This window comes from Cervus elaphus, chromosome X, assembly GCF_910594005.1.
Source record: "Cervus elaphus chromosome X, mCerEla1.1, whole genome shotgun sequence".
NCBI classification, from domain to species: domain Eukaryota; kingdom Metazoa; phylum Chordata; class Mammalia; order Artiodactyla; family Cervidae; genus Cervus; species Cervus elaphus.
The window spans coordinates 123,897,585-123,921,278 of NC_057848.1; the positions used below are offsets into that span (position 1 = coordinate 123,897,585).

Below are 23,694 nucleotides of genomic sequence, written 5' to 3' on the forward strand. Positions count from 1 at the left end.
TAGAAATGGGTATATCAAGCTATGGTTGTTTGCTGACACTAGTCATTTACTGACTTCCCACTGCTCTTCTTGCAAGCTCCTGTGTACACCTGTCTATGGGGAATGAGTGAGCTAACCAGCAACCATGAAGACCCAGTTCACATGAACTGCAGTTCTCAAAAGTAAACTGTGACTCTTGGTTTCTACATCAGTTATTTCATAAGTCAAAACCTTAGGGACTAATCACTTCCATGGAGAGTAGTCTGGGAAGTCAGTGGGCTTTCTTCCCCAGGCTACACCCCTCCATTTCAATAAGCTACTCTTCAAACCACACTACAGCACAGATGGTAAGTGAGATAAGATGTATATGAAACTGCTGATTCCGTAACTGGCAATAATTACTGGATGGGTTATTATGAAATTGACACTGACAAACACCTTATTTTTAGGTACTGACCTGCAAACCCCCGGCTCCTTCCTTGAGGGGGAGGTGGCATTGGGCCCATGGCTCGGGGGTAAAGTGAAACAGGGTAGAGAGAGGGCACCATGGGAGGCACAAAGGTAGGTGATGGAAGTAGAGAAGGCGGTGGTGGATGGTTCATGTTGACTCCTTCAAGTATGCTCTGTCTCATCTTCTCCACTTTGGTTGCCAGGTCAGTCTTCAAATGAGGAACAGAGTAATAATAGCAGCTGCAATTTTTAAAACTTCTCCTATGTTTCAGGCACAGTATTGGGTGGTCTATGTACAAACTCACAAGTCTATTCCCACGAACAGAATCATGGCCTGGAGTTAAATGGCTCAAGGTAACATACTCAGGGAAGCCTGCCTGACACCAAAGCTCCTACTCTTTGCATGATGCCAAAATACCATCATACTAAGTTCTGACCAAGGGCTTATGAAGCACCTTGATTAGGTCAAGAAAGACAAATACAACAAAGAGTATTTAGTAATGGCCAATCACACAGCCAGCAATAGGCTAGGTTATTTTTTAAGGGGCAGGTAATAGAATTACGTAAAGAGAGAACAAAACTTGACACAAACCCTTTTAACCTTCTCCCTCATACTCAGGATCAGAGACCACAACCTCTATCCAGGAGAAGTCCATGCCTCTAGTCAAGAGGTCAGCAAACTTGTTCTGAAAAGGGCCAGATAGGTTTTGTAGGCCATACTGTTTCTGTCACAACTACCTGACTCTGCCATTGTAGTATGAAAGCAGTCATGGACAATATGTGAATGAATGAATGTGGCCATGTTTCAAAAAGTTTTATTGGAATAAAAATTCAAATTAAAAAAAATCTTTCTGTAGTTTGCTGGCCTCTTCTCTAATCTCTCAGCTTATTCCGCACAAATGGACAAAGAAGAAAGTAAGGGCTCCTTTCCCTTGCCTTCTTTCATCTTTCCCAAGTCTTTATTGCAAAAAGTATCCCCTGCTTTTACTCTGCCGTCTATTTTACTTCCCACTTCTATTTCCAAACTAGTTTCTTTACAAAAAATATCATTTGAAAAAATGACTTAGTTTTTGTAAGTAAGTGAAATGAAATTCTAAGAATGAGGGGAAAGGTATATAGTATATCTGAGCATTCATTCCATGGGGAAAAAATAACTCAGAGCAAAAAAAAAAAGGAATATGAAAACTTGAAGCCCATTATTAAAAACAAAACAAAACAAAACAAAACACCGCCACCAAAACTCTTCCCAACATGATTTTGTAACATGTACATAGACCCTGGGGCTTTGGGACCATCCTTGACCAAGTTAGGTTAAGGTCAGACACATTCTCCCACTTCTGCTACCTCCTTCCCCAGTGTCTCTGCTCCTTTACCCTTTTCTGCCATTCACTTTCACAGCAGATCACAGTTGATCTTAGTAGCTACCCAACATGCTGGTACCTGGCCATCGCAGAGCTCAACTAGGGATACTCTCTCCCGGCCTGCTTTAATTAGCTTGCTCTGGAACAGCTTGCCATCGAAGTAAATCCAGGGGCAGCAGTGTTCCCAAGGAACTGGCTGGCCACAGGCATCATTGGCAAACAGGGCTGTATCAACTCCGCTCATGAAGAGGGCAGCAAGCTGGATCCCTCGAGCATCCAGTTTCTCAATCTGAAACCACCACAGAGGAAAAACTACCATTAAGAAATTGCTGTTATTGGTTACATTTGCTCTTATTCCTATTTTGCTGATTATTCCAGGTAAATGAGAACATGTTTCTTTTCAATATGGACATTTGAGTACATAAGCAACCTCTATCCATTTCTATCCCTGAGATGGTTTGGAAGATACTCATTACAAAAAAAAAAAATCAACTTTCAAATCTTAAAAAGATACCCACTTGAGATACCAATTTTTCTGCCTGTCAAATAAAAAAAAATTAAAACAAGACAAAAGGTCAAAAGAACATCCAATGCTGATGAGGATATGGTGAAATAAACGGCACACTCAAATAAAACTAATGAGCAATGTATATTAAAATTAAGCAATATGTATCATGAACCTTAAAATGGTCACATTTGTTGACTCAGAAATTCTACTTTTAGGAATCTATTCTAAGGAAGTTGAGATGTGAATAAGGCTCTAATACATAAAGATGTTAATTATTACATATAGTAAGTGAAAACTGGAAACCAAATGGCCAAAATAAGAATAATTAAATGATACATCCATATAATAAAATATTTACTAAAAAATTTTAAGACATGCAGGTCCCCTCCTAGGTGTGGTGTGGAGTTGTCAGTACCTGATCTAGTACCAAGCAATATCACATTTACTGTAGAAAGGAACCAACACTGTTTGTCTAAGACTGTTTTCATCTTTTCCTTAGTTGATCTCACGTCAAGATTTTGTAAGTCTTACTAGACTTGATTTTCTTCTAGTTTATACTAGGGTCTCAAAGGACCATGGCTACTTAAGTCACAAGAGGAGTGTCCTGCATTAATACCTAATTGAGTACTGTATACTTAGAACATGCTAGCCACTCTTCTAAGTGTTTTGCATGGATTATTTTATTTAATATCCTCAAAATACTATAAGTAAGGAAACTGAAACTACAGAGGTTAGCAACCTAACGAGCTAAGATTCAAAGCCAAGGCAGCCTGGCTTCAGAGCCTACTCTCTAACCTACTATATTCTATTGCCTTCAGTTATGCTGGATTTACTTGCTTCTTCTTGCTTGACTAGACTTCCCTCTAACACTCAGTAAGTATTATTTTTAAAAAGGAGGGTAGCACAGGGAATTATATCCATTATCTTATAATAGTCTACAATGGAATATAATCTTCAAAAATACCAAATCACTGTGCTAACACCTGAAACTAATGTAATATTGTAAATCAAGTATCGGATTGTGTGCGTGCTCAGTTGTGTCTGACTCTTTGTGACCTGATGGACTGTAGCCCATGGGCTCCTCTGTCCATGGAATTCTCCAGGCAAGAATACTGGAGTAGGTTGCCATTTCCTCCTCCAGAGGAACTTCCCATCCCAAGGATCGAACCTGTGTCCCCTGCACCTCCTGCACTGCAGGTGAATTCTTTTACCACTGAGCCACCAGGGAGAGAAGGTAGACCTTTACTCAAAGACAAACAGGGAACACCAGGATAAGTCCCCTGTAGTATCTTTTGCAAGAGTTGGAAACCTTACTGTGATCTATGGGCCACAACTTACCAGTCTTACACAATATCATTTTTTCTACCCATTCTCACCCATCAGTATGTAAGCAGTGTTGGGTTTATTAATAGACATAAATATTTGGCTAAAGTAAATCAAACATTTACCTGCAGAACTTACTCTTCTTCCCAGCTGCAGGGAAAAAAAAAGATTTAAAATAGAGCTATGAGCTCATAAAATAAATGAGGACAGTTCAAATCACCTTGAGTTCTTGAAGTTGATCTGGTTCATAAAGTTGAGTAGAAACTGCCTGTGCCAGGAAGGTGTCTAGCTCATGGCGATGCAGGATTCGGCCGCCAGGCCACTGAACCATGTATCTAGAAGATAAAAGTATCATTATTAAGTGACAAAAGCTCATTTATTCATTTCACAGACACTTAATAAACTAAGTGTAACCTACCATGGGCTAGATGCTAGCTAGGTTCTGAAATAAAGTAAAAGAATCTCTGCCTTTGGTTACTTCATCTAGATGGTAGAGGAGACAGGCACCATTCATGTTTATAACTGCTGTTAAGTTTATGGCTTCTTTCTTCCTAGCATCTCAAATCTCAGTTTTTTCTCTTTTTCATACTACATATAGAATATTCTATCTTGCTTTTTTCATTCAATATTATAAGAACCTTTCATTCATTAAATACTTGTCAAAAACATGATTTTAAATGACTTCATGTTCCTCATGTGTTTTATCAATTTATATAAGTATTCTTATAATATTAGAAATATACTATTCATTTTCTTTAATTATAAAATTACTATGAAGATATTCACATATTTAAATCTCATCTGTATCTCTGATTATTCATTCAAGATAGACTTCTAGAAGTGCTGATCATTTTTATTTTATTAAATTCACCAAACACTGACCTCAAGTATATGCTGGCCCTTTTTTCAGATTTTTAAAATGGACATGTGGCTTTAAGGGTGCAATGTATTTAACACTGCACAATATATTCAACAATGAGAATCTGGAGGTGGTATAACTATATACCTTTATACATTTAGTGGCACAAGTATAGGCACAGGCCCTGCAATTGGAGGGAATATCCATTCAGGACTGAACAGAGAGGTCCTTGGTGCTGAGAGAATTTCCCCTTGACTTCAGCCTCGAGACAAACCAAAGAGTCTGCCAGTACACAGAAATCACTGAATTCAGGACAAACAGGAGCAATAAGATATGTATTAAGGAATTGGCTCTTGCCAATTACGATTATGGGGGGCCAGTCCTGAAGCGAGCAGGGTTGGCTGGAAGCAGGAAATGTGACAACTCAAGTCTGGGATCTGTAGATTAGAACAGCAGTCTAGAGACAGAATGGTTAATGCTTTCTTCAAAAATTCCCAGTTTTCTAAACAAGTTCCTAGGATGCCTTCTTTAGACAGGGTTGAGTTAATTTTTGTATAATGTGTGAGGTTCAGATTGAAGCATTTGTTTCTTTGGCCTATGGATGTCCGATTGTTCCAGCACATTTGCTGAAAGGCTATCCTTTCTTTCTCCACTGAATTGTTTTTACACTTTTGAGTATACTTGTCTTGTTCATTTCTAGGTTCTTAATTTTGTTCCATTGACCTATGTGCTTATCCCTTTGCAAGTAACTCCAGTCTTGATTATTTTGGCTACAATATTAGGTAGAGTAATTCCTATACTTCTTTTTTGCAAGACTGTTTTAGCTATTTTAAGGGCCTATATATAAATTTACACGTAAATTTTAGAATAAGTTTGTCTTCATTCATAAAAAACCTTGCATTAAGCCCATAGGAATTGTGTTAAATATACAGATCAATTTGAGAACTGACAGCTTTACAATGGTAAGTTCATGAACGTGCCTTCTTTGATTATTTTCATTGCCATGAAGCATAGTGATTCTGAGGTTGGTTCAGTGCTCTGGCATGTATTAGTAGTTTTATTTTACTGAGTAATATTTTATTGATGGACATATCACATCCACTTCCCAGTTAACAGATACTTGAGTTGTTCCTACTTTTTGATTATTATGAATAATATTTCTTTGAATATTCACGTGCAAGTCTGTGTGGACCCATTTTTTCAACAGATACCTAGGAGTGAAATAAATGAGTCATATGATTATTTGTATGGGCTTCCTTGGTGGCTCAGACAGTCAAGAATCTGCCTGCCAATGCAGGTAACCCAGGTTCGATCTCTGGGTTGGGAAGATTCCCTGGAGAAGGGAATGGCAACACACTCCAGTATTCTTGCCTGGAGAATCCCATGGCCAGAGGAGCCTGATGGGCTATAGTCGATGGGGTCACAAGAGTTGGATACAACTGAGTGACTATTTATATATTTATGTTTAACCTGTTAAGAAAATGCCAAACTAATGTCCAAAGTAGCTATACCATTTTAAATTTCCATCAGTGTATGAAGGAATCCCAATTCTCTGCAGCCAGGCCTACATTTGTCATTGTCTTTTTTAAAATTATAATCATTTCAGCTGAGTGAAGTGGTGTTTCATTATGGTTTTAAATTTGCATTTCCTCAATGATTACTGAAGATGAGAATCTTTTCATGTGCTTATATTACAACCCTATATCGTCTCTGGTGAAATGTCTATTTACATCTTTTATTCATTTTTAGACTGAGTTGTCTGTTTTCTTTTTTTTTTTTTTCTTTTTTTTTTAAATTTTTTTATTAGTTGGAGGCTAATTACTTCACAACATTTCAGTGGGTTTTGTCATACATTGATATGAATCAGCCATAGATTTACACCCATTCCCCATCCCGATCCCCCCTCCCATCTCCCTCTCCACCCGATTCCTCTGGGTCTTCCCAGTGCACCAGACCCGAGCACTTGTCTCATGCATCCCACCTGGGCTGGTGATCTGTTTCACCATAGATAATATACATGTTTCGATGCTGTTCTCTCGAAACATCCCACCCTCGCCTTCTCCCACAGAGTCCAAAAGTCTGTTCTGTACATCTGTGTCTCTTTTTCTGTTTTGCATATAGGGTTATTGTTACCATCTTTCTAAATTCCATATATATGTGTTAGTATGCTGTAATGTTCTTTATCTTTCTGGCTTACTTCACTCTGTATAATGGGCTCCAGTTTCATCCATCTCATTAGGACTGATTCAAATGAATTCTTTTTAACGGCTGGGTAATATTCCACGGTGTATCTGTACCAGAGCTTCCTTATCCATTCATCTGCTGATGGGCATCTAGGTTGCTTCCATGTCCTGGCTATTATAAACAGTGCTGCGATGAACATTGGGGTGCAGGTGTCTCTTTCAGATCTGGTTTCCTCAGTGTGTATGCCCAGAAGTGGGATTGCTGGGTCATATGGCAGTTCTATTTCCAGTTTTTTAAGAAATCTCCACACTGTTTTCCATAGTGGCTGTACTAGTTTGCATTCCCACCAACAGTGTAAGAGGGTTCCCTTTTCTCCACACCCTCTCCAGCATTTATTGCTTGTAGACTTTTGGATAGCAGCCATCCTGACTGACATGAAATGGTACCTCATTGTGGTTTTGATTTGCATTTCTCTAATAATGAGTGATGTTGAGCATCTTTTCATGTGTTTGTTAGCCATCTGTAAGTCTTCTTTGGAGAAATGTCTGTTTAGTTCTTTGGCCCATTTTTTGATTGGGTCGTTTATTTTTCTGGGATTGAGCTGCAGGAGTTGCTTGTATATTTTTGAGATTAATCCTTTGTCTGTTTCTTCATTTGCTATTATTTTCTCCCAATCTGAGGACTGTCTTTTCACCTTACTTATAGTTTCCTTTGTAGTGCAAAAGCTTTTAAGTTTCATTAGGTCCCATTTGTTTAGTTTTGCTTTTATTTCCAATATTCTGGGAGGTGGGTCATAGAGGATCTTGCTGTGATTTATGTCGGAGAGTGTTTTGCCTATGTTCTCCTCTAGGAGTTTTATAGTTTCTGGTCTTACATTTAGATCTTTAATCCATTTTGAGTTTATTTTTGTGTACGGTGTTAGAAAGTGTTCTAGTTTCATTCTTTTACAAGTGGTTGACCAGTTTTCCCAGCACCACTTGTTAAAGAGGTTGTCTTTTTTCCATTGTATATCCTTGCCTCCTTTGTCAAAGATAAGGTGTCCATAGGTTCGTGGATTTATCTCTGGGCTTTCTATTCTGTTCCATTGATCTATATTTCTGTCTTTGTGCCAGTACCATACTGTCTTGATGACTGTGGCTTTGTAGTAGAGTCTGAAGTCAGGCAGGTTGATTCCTCCAGTTCCACTCTTCTTTCTCAAGAATACTTTGGCTATTCAAGGTTTTTTGTATTTCCATACAAATTGTGAAATTATTTGTTCTAGTTCTGTGAAAAATACCGTTGGTAGCTGAGCAAGCGTCTTTTAATGTCATGGCTGCAGTCACTGTATACAGTGATTTTGGAGCCCAAGAAAATAAAGTCGGTCCCTGTTTCCATTGTTTCCCCATCCATTTGCCATGAAGTGATGGGACCGGATTCCATGACTTTAGTTTTTTGGATGTTGAGTTTTAAGCCAGCTTTTTCACTCTCTTATTTCACCTTCATCAAGAGGCTCTTTAGTTGCTCTTCACTTTCTGCCATAAGGGTGGTGTCTTCTGCATATCTGAGGTTAATGATATTTCTCCTGGCAATCTTGATTCCAGCTTGAGCTTCATCCAGCCCGGCATCTCACATGATGTATTCTGCACATAAGTTAAATAAGCAGCGTGACAATATATAGCCTTCAAGTACTTTTTTCCCAATTTTGAACCAGTCGATTGTTTCATGTCCAGTTCTAACTGTTGCCTTTTGGCCTGCATACAGGTTTCTCAGGAGGCAGTAAGGTGGTTTGGTAGTCCCATCTCTTTAAGAAATTTCCACATTTTGTTGTGATCCACACAGTAGTTGTGGCTCCTGGACTCTAGAGCACAGGCTCAAAAGTTGGGACCACATGGGATCTTCCCAGATCAGGGATCAAATCTCTGTCTCTTGCACTGGAAGGCAGATTCTTTACCATTGAGTCACCAGGGGAGCTCTAGGATGGCTCTTCTTGGTTGTTCATTTCCCTGATTCCCTCTATAAAACTTCTAGATGCTCTGTCATTCTGCTTGTATCATGGAGTGACCAGCCTCATGTTAATTCCTTAGCATCAACTGTGTTCCAAATAAAGGCAGTCACTTTAGGTAGAAGTATACAGCTCCTCATTCTTATGGCCTGCGTTTTCCCCTAAGAAGAGCTCCTAGTCACTGGACCAGATCTGGGGCTTCTTTTCTCAGAGTGACAAGCGGCATTCTGCAAGTGGGTACTGAGGATGGGGTGATGGGTTGGCAGCCCCTCGTCTTTTTGCTTGACCCTCCCAGTATGGAAACTCCTTCTGACACATGAGCTCAGTGGGAATGATTAGGGACCCAAGTATCGTTGGCATGCTGCCCCTGGATTAGAGCTTCTGCCATGAGTGGAGGCTGGTTAAGTGAGCCTCTTTACCACACCTACTGGGACACAGGGCTGGGGTTGATAAGAACTGGGAGTAATTCTATTCCAGGGTGAAACTATAACTTAAGAATGGGATCTAGGAGGAGGAGTCCTTGTCTTCTAGGCTGTGGTATGCCTGAGGGTTAAATGATTTCAAAAATAATTTTCAGTAGTTAAGTTATAATTTTGCTCAGTATAGGGTTTGCCCTACCCTCTTTACTCTGGAGGTCCCATACCTTGTCTTCCTTTTTGTTTTTCTTGTGGTAAGAGACATATAACATAATATTTATCACTTTAAGAATTTAAGTATACAGTTGAGCAGCATTAAGTACATTCAGATTTTGCTGCTTAGTCACCACTACACACCTGTAGAACTTTCTTCTTCCCAACTTGAATCTTATACCTATTAAACAGTAACTTCCCATTCCACCCTCCCCTCATCCCCTGGAAACCACCATTTTACTTTCTATCTCTAAAGCCAACTACTCTAGATACCTCATATAAGTGGAATCATACAAGCCAAAAAAAAAAAAAAAAAAAAAACAAGCCAAAAAAAAAAAAAAAAGTGGAATCATAAAATGTTTGTCTTTTTGTGACTGGCATAGTTCACTGAGCATATCTTAAACGGTCAGTCATGTTGTAGCATGTGTCAGAATTTCCTTCCTTTTTAAGATTGAATAATATTGTATTATATGTATATATAACTTCTTGTTCCTTAATTAATCCAACAGTGAAAATAGGTTACTTCTAACTTGTGACTATTGTTCATCTTCTTCTGGTTCTCTGGTATGTAACAAGCTGTTTCTCTCTTGCCTATTTCAAGACTGGCTTTCTCTTTTCAACAGTGTCTAAGTGTGAATCTTTGAGGTTGAATTAAATAGAGATTTTGATCTCAGATGGGCAGATTTATGTTTTTCATCACATTTGGTAAGTTTTCAATTCTTATTTCTTTATATATTTTTTCAAACCACCCTCCTTCTCCTGGTTCATCTATTATGCATATGTTGGTATGCTTGATATTGTCCTACGAGTCTTTTAGTCTCTTTCAATTTTTATTCATTCTTTTTACAACACTGACTGGGGGGTGGTGGTGGTCCTAAGATGGCAGAGGAATAGGACGGGGAGACCACTTTATCCCCCACAAATTCATACAAAGAACATTTGAATGCTGAGCAAATTCCACAAAACAACTTCTGAATGCTGGCAGAGGACATCAGGCACCCAGAAAGGCAGACCATTGTCTTCGAAAGGAGGTAGGAAAAAATATAAAAGATAAAAAGAGAGACAAAAGAGGTAGGGACAGAGATCCGTCCCGGGAAGGGAGTCTTAAAAAAGAGAGAAGTTTCCAAACACCAGGAAACACTCTCACCAGTGGGTCTGTGGCAAGTCTTGGAATCTCAGAGGGCAACACAACTGGGAGGGAAACTAAATAAATAAATCATTAAAACCCGCAGATTACGTGCCTAATGGCAACTCCAGTGGAGAAGCAGCCCAGACGCTCGCATATACCACTAGCAAGTGGGGGCTGGATAGGGAGGCGTGGGCTGCATTGCTTAGGGTAAGGATCGGACTGAATGCCCTGAGGGCAATCTGAGGGAACTAACCTGAGATAGCAACCCAGACTGTGGGACAGCCAGAGAGACAGAGAGAAGAAAAAAAAAAGAGAGAGAAGAGAGAACTATCCCACGAAAAGCCCTAACCTAAGACACTGCCAGGCCCTCTCACAGAACAAAAGACTGAGCAGTGCTAGCTGGCTGTGGACCGGCCCATCCCCTGCTGGAGACAGGCAGGTGGGGGCAGCCAGAGCCAAAAGGCGGCAATCATGGCCCTAGAGAGACATCCTCTACCAAATGACAAGCAGGCTTCCTTGCTAACCAAGACTTCTTGGGATTCTGGATGGTTGACACCAGCCGGGAGGGTAGCAGCCAGAGATCACCTCCCCAGAAGAGAGACACGGCACACCTGAGAAGGCACGCCTGTCGTACACCCAGAAAACCAAGCGACTGGGAAGGGGGAGGTGATAAGATGCGCCCCACAACTGGTGGAGACTGCGCTCACCAAGTACCTGGTCACCTGAGCTGCTCAGACCTGGGAAGGGCACAAAATGGAGGTGCAACCAAGTCTGTGCCTCTGTGGAGTTCCCAAGAACCTGGACCTGAGCAGCTAAGATCTGGGAAGTGCACACACTCCAGGGCCCACCTCAGACAGTTCCCTCAGACAAAAAGAAAGACAATGAGAAAATACTTGAGGACATAATAGTTGAAAACTTCCCTAAAATGGGGAAGGAAATAGTCACCCAAGTCCAAGAAACCCAGAGAGTCCCAAACATGATAAACCCAAGGCAAAACACCCCAAGAAACATATTAATCAAATTAACAAAGATCAAACACAAAGAACAAATATTACAAGCAGCAAGGGGAAAACAACAAATAACATACGAGCGGATTCCCATAATATAATGGCTGATCTTTCAATAGAAACTATTCAGGCCAGAAGGGAATTGCAGGAAATACTTAAAGTGATGAAAGAGAAAAACCTATAACCCAGATTAATGTATCCAGCAAGGACGTCATTCAAATATAAAGGAGAAATCAAAGGCTTTACAGACAAGCAAAACCTGAGAGAATTCAGCACCAGCAAACCAGCTCTTCAACAAATGCTAAAGGATCTTCTCTAGACAGGAAACACAGAAAGGGTGTATAAACTCGAACCCCAAACAACAAACTAAATGGCAATGGGATCACACTTATCAATAATTACCTTAAATGTAAATGGGTTGATTGCCCCAACCAAAAGACAAAGACTGGCTGAATGGATACAAAAACAAGACCCCTATATATGCTGTCTACAAGAGACCCACCTCAAAACAAGGGACACTTACAGACTGAAAGTGAAGGGCTGGCAAAAGATATTCCATGCAAACAGTGACCAAAAGAAAGCAGGAGTAACAATACTAATATCAGATAAAATAGACTTTAAAACAAAGGCTGTGAAAAGAGACAAAGAAGGACACTACATGATGATCAAAGGATCAATCCAAGAAGATATAACAATTACAAATATATATGCACCCAAAATAGGAGCACTGCAATCTGTAAGACAAATGCTAACAAGTATGAAAGGGGAAATTAACAATAACACAAAAATAGTGGGAGACTTTAATACCCTGCTCATACCTATGGATAGATCAACTAAACAGAAAATGAACAAGGAAACACAAACTTTAAATGATACAATAGATCAGTTAGATCTAATTGATATCTGTCGGACATTTCACCCCAAAACAAGGAATTTCACTTTTTTTTCAAGTGCACACGGAACCTTCTCCAGGATAGATCACATCCTGGGCCATAAATCTAGCCTTGGTAAATTCAAAAAAATTGAAATCATTCCAAGCATATTTTCTGACCACAATGCAGTAAGATTAGATATTAACTACAGGAGAAAAACGATTAAAAATTCCAATATATGGAGACTGAACAACACACTTCTGAAAAACCAACAAATCACAGAAGAAATCAAATAAGAAATCAAATTATGCATAGAAACGAATGAAAATGAAAACACAACAACCCAAAACTTATGGGACACTGAAAAAGCAGGGCTAAGGGGAAGGTTCATAGCAATACAGGTTTACCTCAATAAACAAAAAAAAAAAGTCAAATAAATAACCTAACTCTACACCTAAAGCAACTAGAAAAGGAAGAAATGAAAAACCCCAGGGTTAGTAGAAGGAAAGAAATCTTAAAAATTAGGGCAGAAATAAATGCAAAACAAACAAAAGAGACCATAGCAAAAATCAACAAAGCTAAAAGCTGGTTCTTTGCGAAGATAAATAAAATTGACAAACCATTAGCCAGACTCATCAAGAAACAAAGGGAGAAGAATCAAATCAACAAAATTAGAAATGAAAATGGAGAGATCACAACAGACAACACAGAAATACAAAGGATCATAAGAGATTACTACCAGCAACTATATGCCAATAAAATGGACAACTTGGAAGAAATGGACAAATTCTTAGAAAAGTACAACTTTGCAAAACTGAACCCGGCAGAAATAGAAAATCTTAACAGACCCATCACAAGCACGGAAATCGAAACTGTAATCAGACATCTTCCAGCAAACAAAAGCCCAGGACCAGACGGCTTCACAGCTGAATTCTACCAAAAATTTAGAGAAGAGCTAACACCTATCCTACTCAAACTCTCCCAGAAAATTGCAGAGGAAGGTAAACTTCCAAACTCATTCTATAAGGCCACCATCACCCTAATACCAAAACCAGACAAAGATTCCACAAAAAAAGAAATCTACAGGCCAATATCACTGATGAACATAGATGCAACAATCCTTAACAAAATTCTAGAAGACAGAATCCAACAACATATGAAAAAGATCATACATCATGACCAAGTGGGCTTTATCCCAGGGATGCAAGGATTCTTCAATGTCTGCAAATCAATCAACATAATACACCACATTAACAAACTGAAAGATAAAAACCATATGATTATCTCAATAGATGCAGAGAAAGCCTTTGACAAAATTCAACATCCATGTATGATAAAAACCCTCCAGAAAGCAGGAGTAGAAGGAACATACCTCAACATAATAAAAGCTATATATGACAAACCCACAGCAAATATTATCCTCAATGTTGAAAAATTGAAAGCATTTCTCTTAAAGTCAGGAACAAGACAACGGTGCCCACTCTCACCACTACTATTCAACATAGTTTTGGAAGTTTTGGCCACAGCAATCAGAGCAGAAAAAGAAATAAAAGGAATCCAGATTGGAAAAGAAGAAGCAAAACTCTCACTGTTTGCAGATGACATGATCCTCTATATAGAAAACCCTAAAGACCACCAGAAAATTACTAGAGCTAATCAATGAATATAGTAAAGTTGCAGGATATAAAATTAACACACAGAAATCCCTTGCATTCCTATATGCTAACAATGAGAAAACAGAAAGAGAAATTAAGGAAACAATTCCATTCACCATTGCAATGAAAAGAAAAAAATACTTAGGAATATATCTACCTAAAGAAACAAAAGACCTATATATAGAAAACTATAAAACACTGATGAAAGAAATCAAAGAGGACACAAGTAGATCAAGAAATATACCATGTTCATGGATTGAAAGAATCAATATAGTGAAAATGAGTGTACTACCCAAAGCAATCTATAGATTCAATGCAATCCCTATCAAGCTATCAATGGTATTTTTCACAGAACTAGAACAAATAATTTCACAATTTGTTTGGAAGTACAAAAACCTTGAATAGCCAAAGCAATCTTGAGAAAGAAGAGTGGAACTGGAGGAATCAACCTGCCTGACATCAGGCTCTACTACAAAGCCGCAGTCATCAAGACAGTATGGTACTGGCACAAAGACAGAAATATAGATCAATGGAACAGAATAGAAAGCCCAGAGATAAATCCACGAACCTATGGACACCTTATCTTCGACAAAGGAGGCAAGAATATACAATGGAGAAAAGACAATCTCTTTAGCAAGTGTTGCTGGGAAAACTGGTCAACCACTTGTAAAAGAAGGAAACTAGAACACTTTCTAACACCATACACAAAAATAAACTCAAAATGGATTAAAGATCTAATGTAAGACCAGAAACTATAAAACTCCTAGAGGAGAACATAGGCAAAACACTCTCTAGAATAAATCACAGCAGGATCCTCTATGACCCACCTCCCAGAGTATTGGAAATAAAAGCAAAAATAAACAAATGGGACCTAATGAAACTTAAAAGTTTTTGCACAACAAAGGAAACTACAAGCAAGGTGAAAAGACAGCCTTCAGAATGGAAGAAAATAATAGCAAAGGAAGCAACTGGCAAAGAGTTAATCTCAAAAATATAAAGCAACATCTGCAGCTCAATTCCAGAAAAATAAACGACCCAATCAAAAATTGGGCCAAAGAACTAAACAGACATTTCTCCAACGAAGACATACAGCTGGCTAACAAACACATGAAAAGATGCTGAACATTACTCAGTATCAGAGAAATGCAAATTAAAACCTCAATGGGGTACCATTTCATGCCAGTCAGAATGCCTGCTGTCCAAAATCTATAAGCAATAAATGCTGGAGAGGGTGTGGAGAAAAGGGAACCCTCTTACACTATGGGTGGGAATGCAAACTAGTACAGCCACTATGGAGAACAGTGTGGAGATTCCTTAAAAAACTGGAAATAGAACTGCCATATGACCCAGCAATCCCACTGCTGGGCATACACACCAAGGAAACCAGAATTGAAAGAGACACGTGTACCTCGATGTTCCACACAGCACTGTTTATAATAGCCAGGACATTGAAGCAACCTAGATGTCCGTCAGTAGATGAATGGATAAGAAAGCTGTGGTACATATACATAATGGAATATTACTCAGCCATTAAAAATAATACATTTGAATCAGTTCTAATGAGGTGGTGAAACTGCAGCCTTTAGGATGGACTGGTTGGATCTCCTTGCGGTCCAAGGGACTCTCAAGAGTCTTCTCCAACACCACAGTTGAAAAGCATCAATTTTTCAGTGCTCAGTTTTCTTCACAGTCCAACTCTCACATCCATACATGACCACTGGAAAAACCATAGCCTTGACCAGACAGACTTTTGTTGGCAAAGTAATGTCTCTGCTTTTTAATATTATTCCTCAAAATTGGCACATTATTATTATTGATTTATAAGATTGCTTTTTAAATATACCTTTACACCCTTTAGACCGAGAGAGATTCACTTTCTCTCTTCTTTTTCCTAATCACATCAGGCCTCATAAAAGATTTCAATAGACTATATTACCTCAAGGTATGCTTATCAGTCCTACTATTTGTCAAAATTTTGTAGCCAAGGCTTTACACCCAATGTGACAGCAATTCCCTCATGCATATATCATTAATGATATACTGTGACTACAAAAAGGAGAAATGACATTTTTGACACTGAATGGCCATGATATTCTTTAGACTCCAGAAAAAACTGATTAAAATAAAATTTTTTGAAATTATAAAACTGGTCCTTCTTACACATGCAATTAGGAAAAAGTTGACTTATTAAAATACTTTTTTGGATTTTAAATACTTTTTAGAGCTCAAATTCTGTCTAAGAAACAAAAACAGGCCTAAGAAAAAACCTAAAGTTAACTGTTATCATGTCCTTGGGATACACAGCCCACTCTCTCTGGGACTCAAACCATAAACAAAATGGTAAAACTCAAAAAAAAAAAAAAAAAAAACCAAGATAAAACAAAAGGATATTTTAAATTTCAAGTGGAAAACTATGTCTGTCTGTCTATCTAAATTTATCTGTGTCTCAATGTATGTCTTTTTTTTGCATAATATGAAATTAATTTATCAATGAGCTATATTTAAATTCAGGTTCACATGAACTGAAAAATATTCAATATTAAATATAATGTTTCTTTGCTAATCTAATTAAGACATGTGTTAAATCATCAACATTATATAATACTTCTATTATGCCTAGGTTTAAGGTAAACTAAATTTGTGAACAAAAAGATAACTCTTTATATATATATAAATGTATAAATGAGATGAAAGCTTTTAGATAAACTCTATTAAAAATAATTATATTTTAAACATCTATCTAAAATAATCTCTCAGGATTGGAATAACTTAAATTTCTAGAGTTATACTAAACTAAATGATAAACGTTTATTAAATAGCTAGGTCATTTCCAAATAAAATAAGATTTTAAAACATTAAGTTTTTCTTAGCAAAAAACTAAAGAGATTTTAAACTAGTAATAAATATATATATAAATATATATTTATATATAAAAATAAATATATATATTATAATATACAATATAATAAATATTCACCAATCTATAAAATGCTAATATACAAAACACTTCACAGTTGCTAAAGAAAAATAAAATATATGTTTTTAATAAAAAGATATAAGGAATAACAAATAGAATGATGAATACAAAAATATAAAAAATGTTTATGACAAATGGAAGAGAATTTTATGGCAAATGGATGTAACTCATTGCCCTGAACTTTCTTCCTCTTCCTTCTTACATGTCTCAATCAATACAAATTCTTCTTTTATATGGGTCACACCTCTCCAAGGTGAAACTACACGACATGCTATAACCCACCTGTTAGCTTACTTTACAATAATGAGAACACCTAATTCTATAAAAACAGACAATGGCCCTGCCTATATTTCTAGACAGTTCAAACAATTTTTACATTCACTCTCTATTAAACAGATTACAGACATTCCTTATAATCCACAAACATAAGACATAATTAAATAAACACATCACACACTGAAACTACAAATAAAAAAAATTAAAAAGGGAGGGATACACATGAACACTTTTATCTTCCTTATCCAGAACAGACTTTACTAGATTCCAACACAATATATTCTTTAAGCCTATAACTATTATTAATATAGCTTTACTTTTTTTTTTAATTTTTAAACTTACCACAAGGGGATATTTTGACAAAAGCAGAAAAACATTTCGAGGCATTGAAGGACACCTCCCTTCCTCTGCCCATTTGGTATCAAGACGGGTTAACTAATCAATAGGAATCTAAGAAACTAATCTTACAGGGAAAGGGGTATGCTTGTGTTTCTCCAGATGGATCCAACGAACTCACATGGCTTCCTCTTCAGAAGATTCAACCTAAGGGGGCCCCCAGCATTCAAACTAGAGACGAAACAACAAAAACCCCAAGAGGAAGAAATTCCAATACAAGCCATGGTGGCTTTAAAAATCTCCAAAATATGCTGCACTTGATGTTATCGACCTTATGATCTCCCTACTATGGGGACAAATAAAAACCCTTACTAATCAAGCTGAAAATCTAATTTCTCAACAGGGAATGCCTTGGAATCCTGAAAATATTTTTGTTGCTATGCTTGCTTTGCTTGTTTTTGCTTCCCCTGCTCAGGCTGACTTGATTGATCACACTTATTGGGCTTATATACCTAACCCCCCCTTTTACTGTAGGTTGTAGAATGGACAGATATAGGACCAGTTGTATCCACCAACACTCAACACATATGCCCCCTCCTTGGAACTTGGAGAGGCCCTCTCATCCTGAGGAAGAAAGAAGACTAATTAACATTTCTCTAGGCTATGACATCCTTCCTTTATGCATGGGCCCAACAAAATTATGTATTGTTAGTCGACAAACATGGGCTTTCGTCCTGCCTCCAAAAAGGAACTTCCACACATTGCTTGGACTGTTTACTGCCCTGTCCTTTTATGAAAACCATGGCAATACTACCAAAACTGTAGGAAAAGGACAAAAGTTAGAATGTAAGGGGTTTACTTATAAAGACTTTAAATATACTCCTGTTTACTGAGATAAATATCAAGCTAAATCAGGGAAACTAATGTTTATGGCAAATTACACCACTGTTGATTGGGGACCCCATGGTATATGGTTATCTAACTGCTCAGATGACACTAACAGCACTATGTGTGACTATGCTACTCAAGTAGCATAGAAGGTTATTAACACTACAATGGAGCATTACCATGACAAAGGACTTCTTGGGTGGCTTGACAGTGGAATGCCCCCCCCCCCGCCCCCCTGCCCCGCACCCATCCTCAATAAACAGATTGGGCCTAAACAATGGGACATCTGGAAACTTGCTGCGAGTACCAAAGAACTTGGGACTTAGACTGGACATTTCACAGGGACCAATCGTAGTCATAGTAACTATTTCTTTCGTTATAACCAATCATATTCCATACAAGCTTGTGTTCCCCTTCCTTTTGTTCTAGCTATAGGGAGGTTTACAATTCAAAAAGACTTTACGTTCTATAACTTGTATAAATTGCAAGTTATATACTTGTCTTAACTCTTTTGTTTCCTTAAGAAATGAATCTCTTTTGATTCTTCAATCTTGACGTAGTCTGTGGTTACCAATAAATCTCCAACGGCCCTGGGAAGAAGGTCCCATGGCTGGACTTGCTTCCTGGTTACTTACTAAACTGCTCTGGCAATCTAAATAATTCATTGGATGCCTGATTCTTGGCATTTTGGGATTAATAGCTATTTGCACCATTGCTGCCATCGCTGGTGTTACTTTACAAACCTCAATTCAAACACATAATTTTATCCAAAGTTAGACTAAAGATGCTCATACTATGTGGGCCACTCAGGTTCAGATAGATGAGGATATTCAAGATGAAATACAGGAACTAAAAACAGCCATCAAATGGGTTGGAGATCAATTAATAGATGTACAAAAACAAGTAGTACTAAAATATGACTGGAATTCTACTCAATTTTGTGTTACTCCTGTTCAATTCAATCATAATGCCTACAACTGGGAACAAATAAAATTTCATTTACAAAACATATATGATAATGCCTCTCTGAATGTACAATTATTACAAAAAGAAATCTTTGAAACCTTTTCTAAAAATCTGCCCTCTTCCACTAATTGGAAAACTTTAGCTAAACAACTAGCTAATCAATTATCTGGGCTAAACCCACACGGATGGTTTTAGAACATTACTCACAGCATCAGATCTGGAATTGTAACTTTGGTGACTATCTTGACAATTATATTTGTTGTTTACCATTGCCTTTATACAAAAATTGTTAAAACTGAATAAACTCAAATGCTCAGGACCCTTTTTACAAATATACTAAATAAATAAGGGGGAATTGTCAGGGAATGTTTAACAGGAGGATTCCTACGTGCTGTTTCTCATAAATCCTGTTTCTTATCAGTTTCTGGCAACAGAAACCAGTGGAACAGCATGCCACTCCCAAGACTGAGGTCATAGGATGAGACATGCATGAATCTCCTTCAGTAGACATATTCCTTAGGACAAAACTGCTTAGTCTCAATCCTCTTTCTTGAGATATGGATTGTCTCCTGACCCTATGACCATTGTTAATCCCTTGTTCCCTTGGTAATGGTTGCCGTAAGTTTGGTTTTCTGATCTTTATCATTGTCGAAAGAAATTCCTTGTACAACGGCCTATATATACTCACAGAAAGATCATTAAAGCACCTTTGCTCCATCAGAGCTTGGGTTCCCGTGTCTTTCTTTCTATCTCTGTCTCTCTCCCCCTCCAGCTAATTCTCTGGAGCGGAGAAACTAGCCGAGCACATTCTCCTGCCCTGGCTTTCAAGACCCCCTCGAGAGGGCGCTCTGTGCCTTCGTGAGCAGTGCAAGCCCTGTTCTAGGGTCTTATTGGTTCTCTGCATAAACCAGGGAGTATCAGCTTCTTTCTCTCTTTCACTTTCTTATCATCGACTCTGGACCACCAGGTTCCGGTCCATTAAAGGACCACAACAGCTTACAGAACATTTCTATTTAAATATCTAAATGACCTTTCAAAGGGAGTATATTCAGAATCCAACTCTTATGAATTCTTCATTTCTGACTGGGTCTTTCTTATATATTTTTTTTTTTTTTCCAGGGAGAAAAGAAGTTTATTTTTTTATTTTATTTTTTTTTTAAATTTTTTTATTAGTTGGAGGCTAATTACTTCAAAACATTTCAGTGGGTTTTGTCATACATTGATATGAATCAGCCATAGATTTACACTTATTCCCCATCCCGATCCCCCCTCCCATCTCCCTCTCCACCCGATTCCTCTGGGTCTTCCCAGTGCACCAGGCCCGAGCACTTGTCTCATGCATCCAACCTGGGCTGGTGATCTGTTTCACCATAGATAGTATACATGCTGTTCTTTTGAAACATCCCACCCTCACCTTCTCCCACAGAGTTCAAAAGTCTGTTCTGTATTTCTGTGTCTCCTTTTCTGTTTTGCATATAGGGTTATCGTTACCATCTTTCTAAATTCCATATATATGTGTTAGTATGCTGTAATGTTCTTTATCTTTCTGGCTTACTTCACTCTGTATAAGGGGCTCCAGTTTCATCCATCTCATTAGGACTGGTTCAAATGAATTCTTTTTGATGGCTGAGTAAAATTCCATGGTGTATATGTACCACAGCATCCTTATCCATTCGTCTGCTGATGGGCATCTAGGTTGCTTCCATGTCCTGGCTATTATAAACAGTGCTGCGATGAACATTGGGGTGCACGTGTCTCTTTCAGATCTGGTTTCCTCAGTGTGTATGCCCAGAAGTGGTATTGCTGGGTCATATGGCAGTTCTATTTCCAGTTTTTTAAGGAATCTCCACACTGTTTTCCATAGTGGCTGTACTAGTTTGCATTCCCACCAACAGTGTAAGAGGGTTCCCTTTTCTCCACAGCCTCTCCAGCATTTATTGCTTGTAGACTTTTGGATAGCAGCCATCCTGACTGGTGTGTAATGGTACCTCATTGTGGTTTTGATTTGCATTTCTCTAATAATGAGTGATGTTGAGCACCTTTTCATGTGTTTGTTAGCCATCTGTATGTCTTCTTTGGAGAAATGTCTGTTTAGTTCTCTGGCCCATTTTTTGATTGGGTCATTTATTTTTCTGGAATTGAGCTGCAGGAGTTGCTTGTATATTTTTGAGATTAATCCTTTGTCTGTTTCTTCATTTGCTATTATTTTCTCCCAATCTGACGGCTGTCTTTTCACCTTACTTATAGTTTCTTTTGTAGTGCAAAAGCTTTTAAGTTTCATTAGATCCCATTTGTTTAGTTTTGCTTTTATTTCCAATATTCTGGGAGGTGGGTCATAGAGGATCTTGCTGTGATTTATGTCGGAGAGTGTTTTGCCTATGTTCTCCTCTAGGAGTTTTATAGTTTCTGGTCTTACATTTAGATCTTTAATCCATTTTGAGTTTATTTTTGTGTATGGTGTTAGAAAGTGTTCTAGTTTCATTCTTTTGCAAGTGGTTGACCAGTTTTCCCAGCACCACTTGTTAAAGAGGTTGTCTTTTTTCCATTGTATATCCTTGCCTCCTTTGTCAAAGATAAGGTGTCCATAGGTTCGTGGATTTATCTCTGGGCTTTCTATTCTGTTCCATTGATCTATATTTCTGTCTTTGTGCCAGTACCACACTGTCTTGATGACTGTGGCTTTGTAGTAGAGTCTGAAGTCAGGCAGGTTGATTCCTCCAGTTCCATTCTTCTTTCTCAAGATTACTTTGGCTATTCGAGGTTTTTTGTATTTCCATACAAATTGTGAAATTCTTTGGTCTAGTTCTGTGAAAAATACCGTTGGTAGCTTGATAGGGATTGCATTGACTCTATAGATTGCTTTGGGTAGAATAGCCATTTTGACAATATTGATTCTTCCAATCCATGAACACGGTATGTTTCTCCATCTGTTTGTGTCCTCTTTGATTTCTTTCATCAGTGTTTTATAGTTTTCTATGTATAGGTCTTTTGTTTCTTTAGGTAGATATACTCCTAAGTATTTTATTCTTTTTGTTGCAATGGTGAATGGTATTGTTTCCTTAATTTCTCTTTCTGTTTTTTCATTGTTAGTATATAGGAATGCAAGGGATTTCTGTGTGTTAATTTTATATCCTGCAACTTTACTATATTCATTGATTAGTTCTAGTAATTTTCTGGTAGAGTCTTTAGGGTTTTCTATATAGAGGATCATGTCATCTGCAAACAGTGAGAGTTTCACTTCTTCTTTTCCTATCTGGTCTTTCTTATATTTTCAAGTTCTTGTTAAAATTCTCACTGTGCTCACCTGTTTTGTTCTTTAATTCAATTAACATTATTACTAATGCTTCAAATTCTTTATTTCTTTTCATTATTTGTTTTCCCAAGGGTTTTCTCTTGCTGTTTCAATTGAGACCAGTTCTTCAGTCTTTTCATTTTTGCTAAACTTTCTCTGTGCCTATGAAATTAAGTGAAACAGTTACCTATTGTAGTCTTGCAGGGATGTCTTTATATGGGAGTGTCCCATGTAGACTGTGTGTGCCTAATGCCTTTGGTGGGAGGGCTGGATTTGATCTGGATGCAAGTCACTGTCTTTCCTCAGGGTGTGCAGGCAGCTATCACCGTGGTAGGAGGTGGGGCTGGAGATGGAGGTGCTATAGGTGGAGTCTGGTGTGAGGCGGGGCTTCCTCTCTGCTCAGTGGCCATCATCATCCTGTCAGGGATTTGGGTCAGGTCCCAAGATCCTGAAATGGAAGCCCTTAGGATCTAGCTGAGTTGGCTCTGTTCCCTCTAAGTATGTGTTTCCCCCCTTCCTGCACTAGGACTTTTGCCCCAGACGGAGATCATGCTGAAGCAAGGGGGGCCCATGCAAGCTCAGAGCTCATGTCTGCTGTAGAAAGAGGTACAAGCTGTCTCCAAGGCACTGCTTGTGCAGGCGCCAGCAACTGTTTCCCTTGCTCTGCTCAGATGCAGCCTTGGTTCAACTCCCTATTGTCTCTCACATCCAATTACTGCCCTCAGCCTCCACTGCCCCAGCCCTGCTGTGGAGTCACACTCAGGGCAGGTGGGGCCTGCACTGATTCTTGGTGCTTACGGGGAGGCAAGCTGTGCTAGAGTGGCCACCGTCAAGAGTGTTAGGCTACTTCTAATGTACTGCTTGAGTTCAGTTCAGTTCAGTCACTTAGTCGTGTCTGACGCTTTGCGGCCCCATGAACTGCAGCATGCCAGACCTCCCTGTCCATCACCAACTCCCGGAGTCTACCCAAACCCATGTCCACTGAGTCGGTGATGCCATCCAACCATCTCATCCTCTGTCGT

At 38.4% G+C, this 23,694-nt stretch overlaps 1 protein-coding gene across 3 annotated transcripts in view; it reads right to left on the reverse strand.

The window, feature by feature from the left end:
* The window catches only part of FAM120C (family with sequence similarity 120C), a 140,357-nt gene that overhangs the window by 12,895 nt on the left and 103,768 nt on the right, over positions 1-23,694 (reverse strand). For 2 of the 3 annotated variants that reach the window (XM_043895277.1, XM_043895278.1), the window contains exons 11-13: positions 3,842-3,956; positions 1,870-2,079; positions 437-638 (exon numbers count right to left, since the gene is read on the reverse strand). In XM_043895277.1, coding sequence (XP_043751212.1) covers positions 437-638; positions 1,870-2,079; positions 3,842-3,956 — 527 coding nt within the window. The remainder of the gene's footprint in view (positions 1-436; positions 639-1,869; positions 2,080-3,841; positions 3,957-23,694) is intronic. The other variant, XM_043895279.1, reaches the window with a different exon arrangement.